Source organism: Condylura cristata, unplaced genomic scaffold (genome assembly GCF_000260355.1).
Source record: "Condylura cristata isolate star-nosed mole 26May11 unplaced genomic scaffold, ConCri1.0 scaffold00017, whole genome shotgun sequence".
NCBI lineage: Eukaryota > Metazoa > Chordata > Mammalia > Eulipotyphla > Talpidae > Condylura > Condylura cristata.
The window spans coordinates 16,645,153-16,661,638 of record NW_004567118.1 but is presented as its reverse complement, the minus strand read 5'-3'; the positions used below and the strand labels follow the sequence as shown (position 1 = coordinate 16,661,638).

Here is a 16,486-nt window from a genome sequence, read left to right as displayed (position 1 = left end):
CGGGTCAGGAGAGGTCTGCCGCGCCATGTGGTCACCTCCGGGGCAGGCGGGGATCGAACTCATGCGGAAATGGCTTTAGCTTCTCAGTGCTGTGCTTTAACCCGCCGTGCCACCAGGGAGGGCCTAATCTTTAATGTACATCTTTTATTACAGAAAAAGTGCCAACCCTCCTCATATGTATCAGATACCCTAGAATATATTTTGTTAATATAGGTAGTTGAATAGTTTAGAAATTTTATGAAATGAAAATGGTGCCTCCCAGGCAGTGCAGGGATTAAAGGCAGTGTATCAAGCTGTTGCCAGCCACTGCAATAGTTCAGTCCCTGGCCAGCCAGGGAGCTAACCCATATGGTGAGGCAGACCTCTCCTGTCTTGCCCGCTGCTCCCCTCAGCAGTGTGTTTTGGTAGATCCACCTGTTCTGTTCCCCACCTTGTCTCTGGTGATTCTTCTGTTCTCCCCACAGCTCCTGGTCTACACCCCAGATCTTGTATGCATAAATAAATAAATCTTTAAAAAAAAATTTTCCAATTTGAAGACTCGATGCTTGATACTCATTTTAATAATGGCACCTTAGTTGTATAGATATGAGAGTCCTTTGAAAAGTAGAAGGTGGCCCTCCCTGGTGGCGCAGCGGGTTAAAGCACAGCACTAAGAAGCTTAAGCCATTTCCACATGAGTTCGATCCCTGCCTGCCCTAGAGGAGATCCACATGTTGTGGCAGACCTCTCCTGACCCGCCCGCTGCTCCCCTTAGCAGTGTACTTCATCGATCTGCCTGTTCTGCTCCCCACTCTGTCTCTGGTGAATCCTCTCACTCTCCGCATCTCTGGCCTGTACCCCAGTTCAGTATTAATGTATGGAATAATGTAAAAAATGGACTCTCTGGTGGTCTAATGGTCAAGTTCTCAATACTGTCACTTCTGTGGCCTGAGTTTGATCCCTGACCATGGAGGTGACCCACATAGGTTGCAGCAGACCTCTCCTTTCTTGCCTGCTGCTTCCCTTAGTGGTAAATTTCAGTAAATCTGCCTATTTTGTTTCCTACTCTGTCTGGTGAATTCTCTCACCCTTCCACACCTCTTGCTTATATCCCAGTTTTTCTAGAGTGAATGAATAAGTAAGTGAGTCATGTTACATTAGAAGGAATACCTCCTCAAACCCTGTTGACTAGTTTTAAATTTAAGGAGAATCCTTTTATAAATAAGGATGCATTTTTGGAAGTGTGACTTACATATGTGTAGTAGACCTGACACCATTGTTGTGTTGTGTTACGGTGATTAGTGAGTTAGGGGACATACTTATGACTGTTAAATAATGAGAGGTTTTTTTTTTTAAGTAAACATAACTCAAATCCATTAAGTGTTCCTTTCATCTTGAGAGCAGGTATTTAATAATCACATTGCTCAGAGGTAATAGAATTGCCAGAGGTAATAGAAAAACAATCTTTATTATGTGGTAGTCAGACTTTTCAGAATAAAAGATAGTATCACAAAGCCAGTTTCCCCTTCTAACTCATATAAGACTTAAAGTCTGGATGATTTATCACAATTTTCTAAGATTTACTGTCATTGAAAATATTTAGAAGAATGTACTATAGCTTCTAAAGATTCTATTAAGAAAATAGTTATAAAAATATTATGGGGTAATGTTAAATTAAGTAGTTACCATTTCAGTATAGCTATTAAAAGGGATGTTTGTTAAAAACAGGACAAATCGTGTGTTGTGGAACCTTAAGTTTTATTTATTTATTTTTTTCAAGAAGATGGTAAAAACCATGGTGATTTTTTTTGTTTGTTTCACTACTTTTCAAAGATGGCATGTAGTTTTTCTCATAGTGTGGCACTTCTTCAATGATAGTGAAGTCATTGTAGGTCATTCCATTGGTGATAAGGTTTTATAGCAAAAAGAGCTAAAATACTCCCAAGAAAAAGTAGTATTAAGTATGGTTGAGATGCAGCTAATCAAGCGCCTTATTTCTGTATCATCTCTGTTAACTTGCAGAGGTGAACATTCTTTCTACAAAATCTCTTAAGTTCTTGATTTCTCTTTAGCCAAGGTGGAAGAGCGCCTTCATATGACCAGTCAAACTATGGTCAACAAGATTCATATGACCAACAGTCAGGTTATGATCAACATCAAGGCTCATATGATGATCATTCAAATTATGATCAGCAGCATGATTCCTATAATCAAAACCAGCAGTCCTACCATTCACAAAGGGAAAATTATAGCCACCACACACAAGGTAAGATATACTGACATTTATTATTTTTCTTTTTTTCTCAATATTTGTAAATTGAGTTTTGTGTTAAAAGACCCACATAGGGTTTCACCTATTAGTGAAAATTGGGAGTGATCTTGAACATGTGTTCTCTCTCATGGGTCTCAAAGCTAGTTTATTTGTTTCTGTTTCTGTACTTTCTAAAGCCTTATCAAATGGTTACATGACTTTTGATGGCTGATTATATGAAGTTCCTTTGTTATTGTAGTCAATTTTGATCATTTGACAATGCTGCTACTACTAGTACTGTTGGTAGTGGTATTGATTTATGGAAATTGTGATCTTATATATTAGCTTTCTCTAACTTCATCTAAGAAGGACTAGTCATTCTTATTTTCTATAGTACTTTCTTCATCTCATACTGATATTCAGGAATCTGTCCATGCAGTGAAAATAAATACTTCAAGGGCAAAGGTTCTATCTAATTTATTTTTGTACTTCTGGTGCTTTGTATATAAGTATCCAATAAATATTTGCTGAATAATCAGTTAAATAAGTAAATGAATATAAAGTGAAAGCTCATTCACTGAATATCTCAGATTGAAAATCTAGGTAGTCTCTGTCTATGTTTGCTTTACATTTATATACATTTAAGGTGAAGAAAGTAACTTCTTAAATGAGGATTTTGCTTTTCATCTTTATTGGGGCTCCTGTCTCTGATGTTTTTAACTCATTTTTCTGCATCATCACCATCACATCAGATGCTGATAACCTTATCACTATGCTGCTGTTTGACTAGCAGAATAGTATTTGACACAGCTACAGTTCTCAAACGTTAAATTCCAGAGGATTTTATGAATGACTTGTTTTTGAGTTCTGTGCACATACACCATTTTCCAAAAGACAATATGTGGCCTAAAGAGCCACTTAGCATTATGTTATGGGATGCCTTTGTCAGAAATGACAATGGTTAATTTTTTGTGTATCATTTTTCTTTTTGTAGATGACCGTCGTGACATGAGTAGGTATGGAGAAGATAATAGAGGATATGGCGGGTCACAGGGAGGAGGTAGAGGGCGTGGGGGATATGACAAGGATGGAAGAGGTCCTATGATGGGATCAAGGTAAGTATTTAGGTATAGATGTCTATATTTCTTTCTTCTCTCTTTTTTTTTTTTTCTTTTTCGGGTTACTTAGCATCTATTTTAGATGAGAGACTTAAAAAGGAGTTTATGTTGAGAAGAGAGCAGACATTCAAAATTTTTGCATTCTTAAGATGTCAAATAAATTACCTCAGAGTAAGCAATGCTAGCAGTCACTTTATTTGCTATATATTAAACACCAGAGGAGAAAAATCCCTTATATATTTGTGGTCAAACCACTTAACTATGTTTTTCCTGTCAGAGCTATATAATCCAAACTTTAAAAGATGACTGGGAAATCCAGGTGTATTGTATATGTAATTAAAAAAAGGTAAGTTAATTATAATCTGAGGACAGGGAAGCTGTTTCTAAATCTTAAATCCCCTTGGAAAATATAAAGAGGTAATAGCAGCATGAAGGTAGTATTGGTAAGGTAATAAAGAATTTTATGTAACTATTTTGTTTCCCCTTTTAAATAAATATTATTGAAGTAATTAACATAACATCATATACCATTGTGTATTTTGTCTAGACTAAGCTGTGGAAAAGGGATGGCTTTGTAATTCTACTCTACCCCCCCACCCCATTGTTAATATTAACAACAGGCTTTGACATTTACTTATGGTGTATGTTTTGAAACCTGGTTTTAAAATTTGTAAATACATCTGTAAATTTAGCACCTTGGCACTAAAAATAAGGAAGACGCTGACATTAATTGTCTTCAAATGAAGTTTGCACACTGCAAATTTGTGTGTAAAATACATAAGTTTTAAAGATAGTTTATGTTTCTTGGGAATTGAAATAGCCATTAAAAAAGAAAGAAAGAAAGAAAGAAAGAAAGAAAGAAAGAAATAGCCAGCAGCCTCTTAACTGATACTTAAGATCTGTTAGTACCAGTTCACTCTTTTCTTAGGAACTGAGTATATCTCCTGAGGTGACAAAATAAGCAAAAACAGTTACACACGAAGCATTGTTACTTCTTCAAGGGATTTGATCTCATTGATTTATATTTGTCTATGTTTAGTGTATAGTACTTTGTTTTTAAGGCAAAACTATTTAAACATTTGATAAAATTTTATAAGAGTTGAACATTAAAAAATCTTGATTGATAGCCAAAGTCAGTTTACTAAGGTAAAACACTTTATATCCTTCATTACTAAAGAAAACAGTGTCATCATGTATATATACATGTACAAGGTAAAGTGAGATGGTGCTTCCTCTACCCAGTAGCTTCCCTCTTCTAGTAGAATCCCAAACAAGATTATCAATAGCTATATTAACATTTTTCAGTTAATATGTCAGATAACTGGCTGTTTGGAATCTGTATTTTATGGTACATTCTAATTTAATGTTTTTCATAGAGAAGTTAGAGTTATATCCTAGTTGATACATGAAACTATGACAGTGTCTGAGAATAGTAGAATCCCACTTTTCAGGAGTAGGAAGGTAGAGGAATCTTTAAAAATACGTTTTCTTCTTTCAGAGTTGAAAAGACCCCAACTGTTCCTCCAAATAAAGGATATTTACCATCCCTAAAGTCCCATTTTTAACCACTTTATAACCTTGGCAAAATATTTCAGTTAAGTTTTGACTCAGGTACTGAATCATGAATTATGTTTTTGATTTTTTAACTTTAGTTTTAGCATCTCTTCAAACAAAATCTTATGCAGAAGTCCACTGTCTGGTTCAAGTCAGGGTAGGATTGGGGGAAGGGTCTTGCCCAATTGCTGCCTATCCCATAGCCAAACCACCCACCCCAAACCAATAAATAGGTTGCTTATAAAAGACCATTTTTAGAAATAGATATGAATGATGATTACTCTCTGTTACTATTACCTAATTACTATTGTGTTGTCAGACTTGTTATGTGAAAGGATACATAGTACGTAAATTAGTTTATGTAAGCTATACAGTTTCTTTTAAAATACTCAGCTCTGTACTTTTGAGTGTCAGAGCAATCATAGACAGTATATAAATGCATGAATATAGTTATGCTCCAGTTATACTTAATTTATAGATATTGAAATTGAAATTATTATAATTTTCATGTGTCACAATAATAAATTAATCTTGAAGATGTGCTTTTAAGCTTATCTGTAAGGGTAAAGGGCTTTAAATTTGAATATAAGCACCCAGTTTCAGAATTTTTTTTTCACACTTGGTTTTGCATTTAAGTACCAAATGCCCAGACATTTTTTGTTAGTCTTCATCAACACTCCCATTTGTGTTTCTAATCATCTTACTTAAAAATAGCAAGGTCGAAAATAATCTTTTGCAGACTGTTTGGCAAATACCTGGTTATAGTTGGGTTTATATTTAAAGAAAGTGAAGGTGAGCTGTGTATTAAAGGATAGGAATTCTTAGTAGACTGTATGATTGCATGACTAGGAGGGAAATTCAAAATCAAAATGTAGCTGTCAAATTTGCAATATGGAGGAGAAATGTGAATCTTAATGTTAACTATAGGAAACTTTTAAAAAAATTGAAACAAAAAAGATTCACTTCCTAATTGTCATCTAAAATTGGTCACTGACCTTTTATGCATTTAGAAGTTAAAACCATAAATTTGTCAGTAACTTTAGCATTGTGATAAATGTTGAATGTCTTCAGTTACTAGCATGTCATCAACTTAAGTAACTGTTTCAGGCATTAGTATCTCAGACCTAAAATAAGTTATCTTGAAGTTTGAGTGTTGTCTTCTTACAAGTGTTGATCAATTCGTTTGAAATTGTGCATATGTTCTTGTGCAACTCTAGAACAGTACTGCCCAGTAGGACAATACTATGGGTTACAAACATGAGCCATACATGTAATTTAAAATTTCCTTGTCGCCACATTAGAAATTAGTAATAAGATAAAATTATTTAAAAAAAATATTTATTTATTTATACATACAAGAACTATGGTGTAGGCCAGAAATGCAATGGGGGCAAGAGGGTTCACTAGAGTCAGAATGGAGAACAATAGGCAGATCCACTGAAATATACTGCTGAAGGGAGCTGCGGGCAAGACAGAAGAGGTCTGTTACTCCAAGTGAGTCAACTCCCTGGCTTGGGATTGAACAGATTGCCTGGCAATAGCTTGATATCCCTGAGATTTTAATCCCTGTATTACCAAGAAGACCCTAAGATTAATTTTATCTGTTACATATTTATTTTACCTGTTATATATTTTATTAAATCTAATATATTCAAAATATTTCGTCAGTATAAAACTTACTGAGATAGTATGCATTTTTTTTTATAAAGATACACTTATTCATACAAAACTGGGGTTCAGGCCAGAGGTGCAGGGCAGCAAGAGGATTCACCAGAAACAGAGTGGGTAGCAGAACAGGTAGATTGTCAAAAGTATACTGCTGAAGGGAACAGTGGGTGAGGCAGGAAAGGTCTGTTGCATCATGTGGATCACCTCCTAGGCTGGGGATCGAAAACTTCACTGAGGCGTTCGGGCCAGCTTGCAGTGCTGCGCTTTAACCACTGTGCAACCAGGGAGGGCCTGGTGTGCATTTTTTTATATTAGACATTTGAAATCCAGTTTTTATTTTACATTTGGATTAAATCTCAATTTAAAGTACCCACATTTCAAATGGTCAACAGCCACATGTGTCTGGTGAATATCAGATTGTTAGTGCAGCTTTAGAATGATAGATTTCTTGGCATCCTGGAATATTGGTAAATACTGAATCCAGAAAACATGTTTACCAAGCATATAAGATGTGGGAGAAAATAAACATAAATGTAGTTACTGTTAAGAATGTTAGTTCAATCTGTTGTTTTTTACATTTGTTAATGTTAATCTTCATATCCCAAAACTTAGGAATTAACTATAAAAATTGAAGCCTAGCACAGTTTTTTAATAGCTCATCTTTTCCAATTTTAACTTTTTTTCTCTCCAGATATTAAATATTCTGGGGATATAGATGCCTATATTGATTGTTCTTTTGCTTTTTGGCAGTTTAAAGATTTTTTTTTTAAATTAAAGCTTGGGAATAGAAATTCTGCCAAAGAACCTTTTCTTGCAACTACATGAGACATAATCTATCCTTTTCCTCTAAGCATGTAATGCTGTTAACTGAGAGAACTCCTCAGAGACTACCCTAGGGTAGGCTCCTTACTGGGACAAGCATTACTGTACTTGAATTAAGAATATATATTTGGATCGCTCTTGATCTTTTGGCTAAGATCACATGAAAAAGAAGCAGTTGGGTTTCTTGTGTGTGGGGGGCATTGCTAATGCATATTATGTCTCTAATAAAATTCCTCACCTTAAAATGTCCTTCAGGATTCTTTATGTGTACAAGTTTGATTTTTCTAGAAGGACAGCACATTTGTGCTGCAACATCTTGACTCATAGATGTTCACATACCATTGTGTCTTAATTTGCTAGGGAGTCTTTATACAAAAGGGACATGTAACTTGACTGCAGATTTGAAAGAAAGATTTTTAACCATAGTTTCATCTTCTGTTAACTTTATATTAATGAGTAACACTTGAGGTTTATTTATTATATAATATTTACTAATAAACAATTGTAATTAGTTTTGAATTACCTAATCAGGAAAAAAAATGGTTGAATGTGAAAGAAAGCTTCACATAGAAATTACAGATATCTAAACCAGTGCTTCTTAAAATTTATTGTACATATAAATTCCTTGGGGGGGGGTCCTATTAAAAATGCAGGTTCTGATTCATTAGTTCTTTGGGGAAGCCTGAGATCCTGCTTACTGAGAAGCCTGTCAGGCTCTACTTATGCAGCTTTTCTATGGACCCCTCTTTGAATAGCAAGAATAGTAGTATCTTCCTTATTTTCTGAAAGATTAAACTGAAACCTTGGAAGATTATTTTCTTGCCTAAATCATCAAGATAAGTTAGTGATAGTTATATGACTATACCCAAGTCTCTTTAGTTTGAAGACTGGTACTTTTCCAAATGCATTCTGTAGTTTCCCTATTTGTGCTACTATGTTGAAATCATCAGCTGCTGTGCTTTCAAAGGAAGTGCTCAGTAAAGGAAACTTAAAATATCATGGAGGAATTGGAAGATAAGCTGCTTCAAATGTAATTTGTTTTCTATCCCTTTTATTTTGCAGGGGTAAATCCTTATTAAAATTTTTTCAAGATTCTATTGCTAGCCAGAACAGAAATTGTAAGAACTAGCTGATGTATGAAGTTGCATTATTTTCCCTCTATTGTGGCTAGATAAACTGTTCGATGTTTGGTTAATATGACAGTAAAACAGTTATGAGGTATCTTAAATTTTCTAAGAAAAGTTGTGAAAAATTCCTATGTAAAAAAACCTTTATTTACCCTGAGGACTTTAACCTCCTGACATAGGAATGTAGATTTAATATTTTCATTACTTCTTTTCTTACATTTTGTGATGTCCTAAAGATCACCTTTGAAGAAACCTAAGATAATGGTTTCTAGTTATATTTTTAGCAGTTTAGTACCAAGAACTTTGTTAACTTCTCTTCCATAAAGAGTTAACAGTGGGAATTTAGAAGCATAGGAATGACATGGGTACTGTTCTGAAAGAAGGGTCTTAGAGACTCAGTAGGAAACTGTGTGTGAGGATCTGCATTATATGTTGTCTCTAGCCTTGAAGTAGTCTTAATCTCTTTTTTAGGCTTCCTGGTAATCAATAATTAATACCAAATTTAGATGTATATGTCTGTACCCTAAATGGATTGCAAGGGGAAAATTTTTACTTCAAGTTAGAATGGATTTATAAAGGAACAATGCTTTCTCTAGTCAGTGGTTTTTCTCTGGATAGTTCAGAAAAGCCGTTGACAAAGGGTAATGTGATCACACAAACAGGCTTTGAAGTAGTGTAGAGATTAGGATATTGGGTTAGTTTCTTAGATTATAATAGAAGATTGGTAGTAGTAACTTAGATCTTCATCTGAAAAATTTGCATTTTTTTATTTCCATGTCAGCACATGGATCTTAGAGCATTACTTAATTCAGCCAAGAAAAACAAACTTCTAATAATACATGGACATTTTTGAAGAAAGATTTTAGTTTCCTTATTTGAAGCAATGTGCATAAGGACTTAATCTGGCAGTGGCAGTTTGTCCAAGTTTTTTTTGTGGGCAGTGTGCAGTGTTAGACTATGTTGTAGTCTATCTCTATGGCCTACTGATTAGTTGGTGTGAAGAAATATTAGCAGCATTAACCTTGGTAGCTCTGATGTCATGAATCTAGTGTATTATAGTAGTATGGAATAGCAGGGCAATTTTAAGTTAGAGTTCTTTTTAGTGCTCATTTTGTCAGCTTTCTGAATGATTTGAAAATTTTTTTAAAGATTTATTTGTTTATACATACAGAACTGGGGTACAGGCCAGAGTTGGGGGTGGAGGTGAGAGGACTCACCAGAGACAGAGTGGAGAGTAGAACAGGCAAACACTGAAATACACTGCTGAGGGGAGCAGTTGGTGGGTCAGGAGAGGTTTGCCGGGCCATATGTGTCACCTCCCTGGATGGGGATAGAACTCGTGCTGCAGTGGCTGCTATAATTTCATAGTGCTGTGCTTTAACCCATTGCACCACCAGGGAGGGCCCTGATTTGATATTTTAGGGCTACTTTCATTCAGACTTACTTTTGTGCATATTTTGTACCTCAGCTTTTTTTTTTTTCCATCTCATAATACCTACTATTTGGTATCATAATAGAGCATGGTATTCAAGCTTTTACTCTCCCATTTTGCTATCAAAATCTTAACCTTAGTGTATACTATTACTCTAGTTTTTTTTTTTCTTTTTTTTTTTGTTAAAAAAAAAAAACAACAAAACCCCACAGCAGAACAGACTGCTTTAGTTAAGCCTTTATGCTGTGCATCTAGCTAGTAGTAATAGTACGTACCTCTTTGCTTAGAGTTGGGAACATTTTAAAATAAGTGTATATTAGATGTGTTCTATAATAAGCTTGAAAAGGCATCCTTGTGGAAATAGATCTTGGGAAACACTTACATGAAAACAACATTTTGAAGTCTATGAATTGGAATTTATTGGAAAGATAGAGGTGCTACTGTTTTCCTAGGCGCTCTACTTGTGACAGTTAAGTGTAGACTGAGCCCAGGGCTCAGCACATTAGAGACTTAAGGAAGAAATCATTTCTTCAATTTTTCCTCTGCAGTGGTGGTGACCGCGGTGGCTTCAAAAATTTTGGTGGTAAGTGCTGAGTATCCCAAAATGTTTCAGTGGAATTGCTATATAAATCTAAAAGCCACCAATATCCCGCAGACGCAGTCTAAAGCCCTTTCTTACTCTGTTGAGGCTGGTGTGTGTTGTGTGCTTAAAAATTTTTTATATGTATATATATATATATACACGCACATATATATACACATATATGTCAAAGAAAACATTAAGCCAGAGTTGATCTCAAGTAGACCAATGGGTTTTTACACAGTGAATTTGCATGAAAGAGTCTGTGGTGACCAATGAATGAGAGCTTCACTGGATTTTGACAGTATTATTTTTACTAAAGGTAGTTGACATGGTGTTTTTAAATTATTAGGGTTTTCCAATCAGCCTTCACAACCAGAGCTTAATAAAAGTGATATTAGCATAATGCCAAAGCGGTGGGTGCCGTCTGGGACAAGTTTTAAGGAAATACTGACATTCATCTTGATTCTTAAACTTTTAATAAAAACATAATTTATACAGTTAACTTTGTAAATCAGTTATGGTCGACTTTCAAGGATTTCAAATACTGACTTTTCATGTTTTGGTTATTATAGTTTTTAATGATTTCTAATGAGTTGCCTTAAATATTTTTTTTCCTTTTTTCTTTTCTTTTCCCTTAGGTCACAGGGATTATGGACCCAGACCAGATGCTGGTAAGGCTTATAGTTTGTGACTTTGCAACTAAGAGAACATTAGTTTTCCATTTTTTTCATGGGAAAAAAATAAGTGTTTGGAAGAGTTAGTGCAGAAAGAAGATTTGATGGCTAGTGCTGTCAGAACCAGGGCACTTCACTTTTAAAGACATACCACAAAGAAAAACTCAGTGGAACTGATTGGAAAGTTTGCTGGGGAAAATTGCTGTTTATGTTTTCCCTTGCTGTACTTTTTGTTTTTTATTGCTATTTAGTATTTACTACTACAAATCAGATTTAATGAGAGAATTGGTATCTTTGGGTTATTAGAAAAGCTGTGTTTAAGAAAATGTTATATTGGATTGGGCTTAGTGGGCCTAAGAAACCTGAATTTGTGTATGAAAAAACTTGTCTTACTTTGGGCATAGGTCACTAAAATCATGTAGCTTTTTATTTTTAAAAGAAATTAAAGGCTACATGGAAACTTTTGAAAGTTAGGACTTAGAGATTAAAAATCTATTTGAACCAAAAAATTTTAATATATATTGAAATCAGAACTTTTGTTTTTATTAAGATGCCAAAGTATTCTATATGGATGGCAATTTCTGAATTATCCCTTGATGGACTGAATTTTTGTACATCTTTCTTACTTTGTTGTACTAATCCAAAAGTGTGCGTGTAAGGTAAGGTGTGTGTCAAGGTGCCCTACCCTCTGGTATATACAAAGCTTATTGCAGTGAATGGGAAACCAGCAATTCTGCTTGGCTTGCTTGAAAGTCCAAAATGTCAGATTTGGGGAATTTTCTACTAGAGAGCCTTAAAAGTATTGATTAGTCAAAGAATGAAAGCTCTCCAAAGAAATGAATGCTAATTTATACTAACTTTCTTCATCTCTTCATGAACTTTAGTGTTGTATTTTACTCTGAAGAGAGATTTATAAGATCTCCCTTAATTGGTCTATGTATTTCACACAGTGTGGACTTGATCCACTTTACCTGAAGTTTAATTGTAAGAATTGATCTACTACCAAATAACTATTGTGACCATTTTGCATGTTTATAGAAAATTTTACTTATGTTGGTCCTTTTTCCTTCTGGTCATAGAAACAGTTGACTATTGTACAAGAAATTACTGGTTTTGATTACTAAACAGGATGTAGTAAAACCAAGGAATATATAAAATTAATCATTATTTTTTTTTCTCTTAGATTCAGAATCTGATAATTCAGATAACAACACAATTTTTGTGCAAGGACTTGGGGAGGGTGTATCTACAGATCAAGTAGGGGAGTTCTTTAAACAAATAGGAATTATCAAGGTGAGTAAAAATGTATGGCTTATGTTGAAAATCTCATTAATGTTTTCATTGAGCTATATAGATTACTTAATAAACCTGTACTTCAATAATTCTTGCTTTTAAAAATTTCTTGATACACATGCTCACTTGTATCTATAGACTTTTACTAAATTTGCTAATTAATACATGAAGATTTCATTCCCTGCTTGTTTTTACTTTTCCACAGCCACCCACAGCTTTAGCTTTCAGTCCTGGGGCTCTAAAAGTAGGTTATGCCTAGCTTTTGAAATTTTGAGACCCAAATAAGGTGATAACATTTTATAGATTATATAATGCCAAATTATGCAAACTCAAGTTGCTAGTAACAAGTTTTTATTTGGTATTTAATGTCAGTGCTGCATATTGGCCTGAAGTTTTATTTTATAATTTTATTGTTTATTTAAGTATCTTGTGTACTGTTTCATACATACTGTTTTCATCTCTTCAGCTAGAAAGCATTTAGAGCATTGTGATAGTACATTGTAGCACTTGCCTGAAATAAACTTGCAGTTGTCCTATTTTGGTGTCTGGAATAACTAATAGTTTTCCTTTTGGGGAAGTTTTTAAGAGATTACTTACATGTGAAATATGTAAGACAGGTCCCACAGTTCCAATAAAGTAAAAATTCTCTTGTCTTACCCTCCTATCCTACCCAAATCTGGTGTCTACTCCTTAATGGCAATCTGTTGATTTTTTGTTGTTGGACATTTTCCCTAACCTCTTTAAAAAGTGTTTTATAAGTATTTTTACTTATATGAAATGTCTTGTTGTCTTTTTTGTGTGTTTGAAGAAATTATAAAACAGTATTCTTTGTCTTTTTTATAGTTCGGTTTTCATTTAATATATCTTAATTTTTCTTTTCAAAAGTTACAGATTTCACTTTTTATTTGCTGCATTCAGTTTTCATTTATTTGTATGACTGTATCACTTCCTTGAAGATATGTATCTTTAATTATTTTTATGATTTCCGATCAGGTCACTTTTTCTTAAAATGCTAACACCGAACTTTTTTGCTCCTCAGACAAATAAGAAGACTGGAAAACCAATGATAAATCTATACACAGACAAGGATACAGGGAAACCTAAAGGGGAGGCAACAGTGTCATTTGATGATCCTCCTTCAGCTAAGGCAGCCATTGACTGGTTTGATGGTATACCTCGTTCATACAGTTTCAAGATGCAGTTTGGGTTTATGTTTTCCAATCTTGAAGTCAGAATATATTCTGGTAGATTGGTTATTTTCATGTTTGCTGTTGTAGATATCCTACTGAGAATACAGGATAGAGTTTTTATATACCTTTAGAAGTGAGACAAGCTCTTGTTTGTTTAGAATTATTTTCTTATATCGTGCCTTGTGCTTAAGGCCACCCTCATACAAATTTAGAGGATTGGCCTGGTTGATTCTATAGGCCTTAAAATTCAGATTGATTTCCCTTCAATTTAGAAAAAATATTAAGACTTTTTATGAAAAGTAAGAAATATGGGAAGGTAAAAGAAAAGGAGTAAAGCATCCATAGTCCTATACTTAGAGGTAATAATATTTTTCAGTAAACTTCTGTCATTTTTTATTCCACATGTAATTTTGTCTTATACTTTTTTCACTTAACATTTTAATAGTCATTTCTCCATGTTATATAAATTCATTGTTTTTGCTTTACCATAATTTGATAACTAATACGTACTACATTTGGAGGGTGGGGGTGAGGGTGGGAGGCGTGTGTGAGAGGATTCAGCAGAGACAGAATGGGAAGCAGAATAGGCAGATCAATTGAAAATAATTGCTGAGGGGAGCAATGGACGAGACAGGAGAGGTCTGCTGTGCCATACGGGTCAGCTCCCTGGCCAGGGATCAAACTTAGGCTATAGTGGATGCAGTTAGCTTCATAGTGCTACACTTTAACATTAAGTCATTGTGCCACCAGGGAGGTCCTGCTAAGTATACTTCTAAGGGCTTTGCATACATTAAATCATTTTGATCTTTATAATTACCCCATGAAATACAGGCTCTAATATTACCGTTTACAGATGATGAAACTGAGGCACAGAAAAGCTAATTTCCAGGATCACAGATAAAGTGTCAGAGTTAGGACTTTAATTTAGCCTGGCTTCCCTGTTTCAAAAGTATTTAGTTATGCTGTATTCACAGACACTTGGGGTCCTTTCTAATTTCAAGATGACTACACCTGTGTCTTCTAAAATATAGTTGCATTTCTTTAGTTCTTCAAGATGTACTTCTGTTGCATGGTCTGTCCTCACCTCCATACTTGTTTTTTATACTAATCCATCAGACCTGTTACCTTGTTCTTGAAGGGTAGGTTCATTCTTTCTTGCTTTTCTGTTTTTTTTTTCCCTGTTTCTGGGAATCACAAAATTTTTTCTGCTCATGATACATTATTGTGCTTTTTGCCCGCGGGACATACGAGCCTCTTAAATCTAACTTTATATTTTATACCTTACCAGATCTTTTATAGCATTTAACATGCTGATTCACAAGTTGCTTCTTATGTCTATATGCTTGTTATATATAGCTACCATCTAATATGGAAAATTTCTAGGTACAGTGATTGGTGTTTTGGTCAGGAAGATAAAGCTCCTGGATTTAGAATTATTTTACAAATCCTTGGATATCTTTTCCATGTATGTCAGTTCTCTTGCTTAAACTAAAAAGAGTAATTATTTAAAAAAAAATTATTTACTTATTTATTTATGCATGCATACATATAAGAGCTGGAGTCTAAGACAGAGGTGGGGGGAATATGGGGGTAGAGTGGTGGTGAGAAAGTTCACCAGAGACAGAGTGAGGAGCAGAATAGGCAGATCTCCTGAAATATATTGTTGAGGTGTTGGAGGGAGCAGGGACAGGGGAGGTCTGCACAACAGACTTTGGCGGAGGATCAAACTCGTGCTGCAGTGGCTGCAGCTAGTTTCATAGTACTGTGCTTTAATTCCTGTGTCACCAGGGAGAGTTTTAAAAAGATTAACTCTTACCCTAAGACTCTGACATAACATGTATTAATATGTGTGCATAAAGAATTATATATGTGCACATTATTTTTAAAGATATTACAAGTAATTCAGAAAATAATTCAAACAATGCCAAGAGTACCTATTCTAAAAATGAGCTTCCTTTCCATGTTTGACCCTCAGTGATCTTATTTCCCTTTTTGAGAGGTAAACATAGTAAGCATTGTATTTATGAGCAATATTTGCACACACATGCACACACAGAAATGGTAGCATACTACACACATTTCATGTTTTTTTAATATAAAAATGTTAAATGTGTTTTTTGCTTAGTAAGAAATCTGTCCAGCTGGCAGATTTGCTTCATTCAGTGGACTATAGCATGTTTTAGCATTTTTTCCATGACTCTTTGGAATGCTAGTGTGTTTGAATTTCTCTGAGGACATGTCAGTTACACCTCGGAAACTAGAAATTCCTAGTTTTATATTTTTATTGAGAGGTAATGATGTAAAGTAGCAGTTCTTCAAAGGCTACTTTTTTTTTCTTAGGGAAAGAATTCCATGGTAACATTATTAAAGTGTCCTTTGCTACCAGAAGACCTGAATTCATGAGAGGAGGAGGAAGTGGAGGAGGGCGGCGAGGTAAGATACTTGGTGATCACAGTCTTAGGATTTAAATTTAAGTTCATATTTTGACCCTGTTGTATGAACTTGCTACTACTTGTCCGTCTTCTCCCTAGGTCTTGTCCTTTCTTAAAGTGGATGGATACTGTTGTATTCAGTAATAGATTAGGTAAATGGAGTGTCAGAATAGGTAGCTATCAGAAAGAAGTGGTGGTAGGTACTGGAAATTTCTCCGGAAAGTTAAAGTGGTTTGTTGTTCATTTGGAAATCAGGTGGTAATTGTTTAAAAAATACTTAACTAGGCAGGGTTACAGGCCAGAGGCTAAGGGGCGGTGAGAGGCTTCACCAGAGACAGAGCAGGGAACAGAACAGGCAGATCG

The 16,486-nt window shown here is 34.8% G+C and overlaps 1 protein-coding gene across 1 annotated transcript in view; it reads left to right on the top strand.

The window, feature by feature from the left end:
- Positions 1-16,486, top strand: part of TAF15 (TAF15 RNA polymerase II, TATA box binding protein (TBP)-associated factor, 68kDa) — a 29,068-nt gene that overhangs the window by 8,997 nt on the left and 3,585 nt on the right. Inside the window, exons 6-12 of the mRNA XM_012726067.1 lie at positions 2,052-2,245; positions 3,225-3,345; positions 10,500-10,534; positions 11,173-11,205; positions 12,392-12,501; positions 13,541-13,670; positions 16,032-16,136. Coding sequence (XP_012581521.1) covers positions 2,052-2,245; positions 3,225-3,345; positions 10,500-10,534; positions 11,173-11,205; positions 12,392-12,501; positions 13,541-13,670; positions 16,032-16,136 — 728 coding nt within the window. The remainder of the gene's footprint in view (positions 1-2,051; positions 2,246-3,224; positions 3,346-10,499; positions 10,535-11,172; positions 11,206-12,391; positions 12,502-13,540; positions 13,671-16,031; positions 16,137-16,486) is intronic.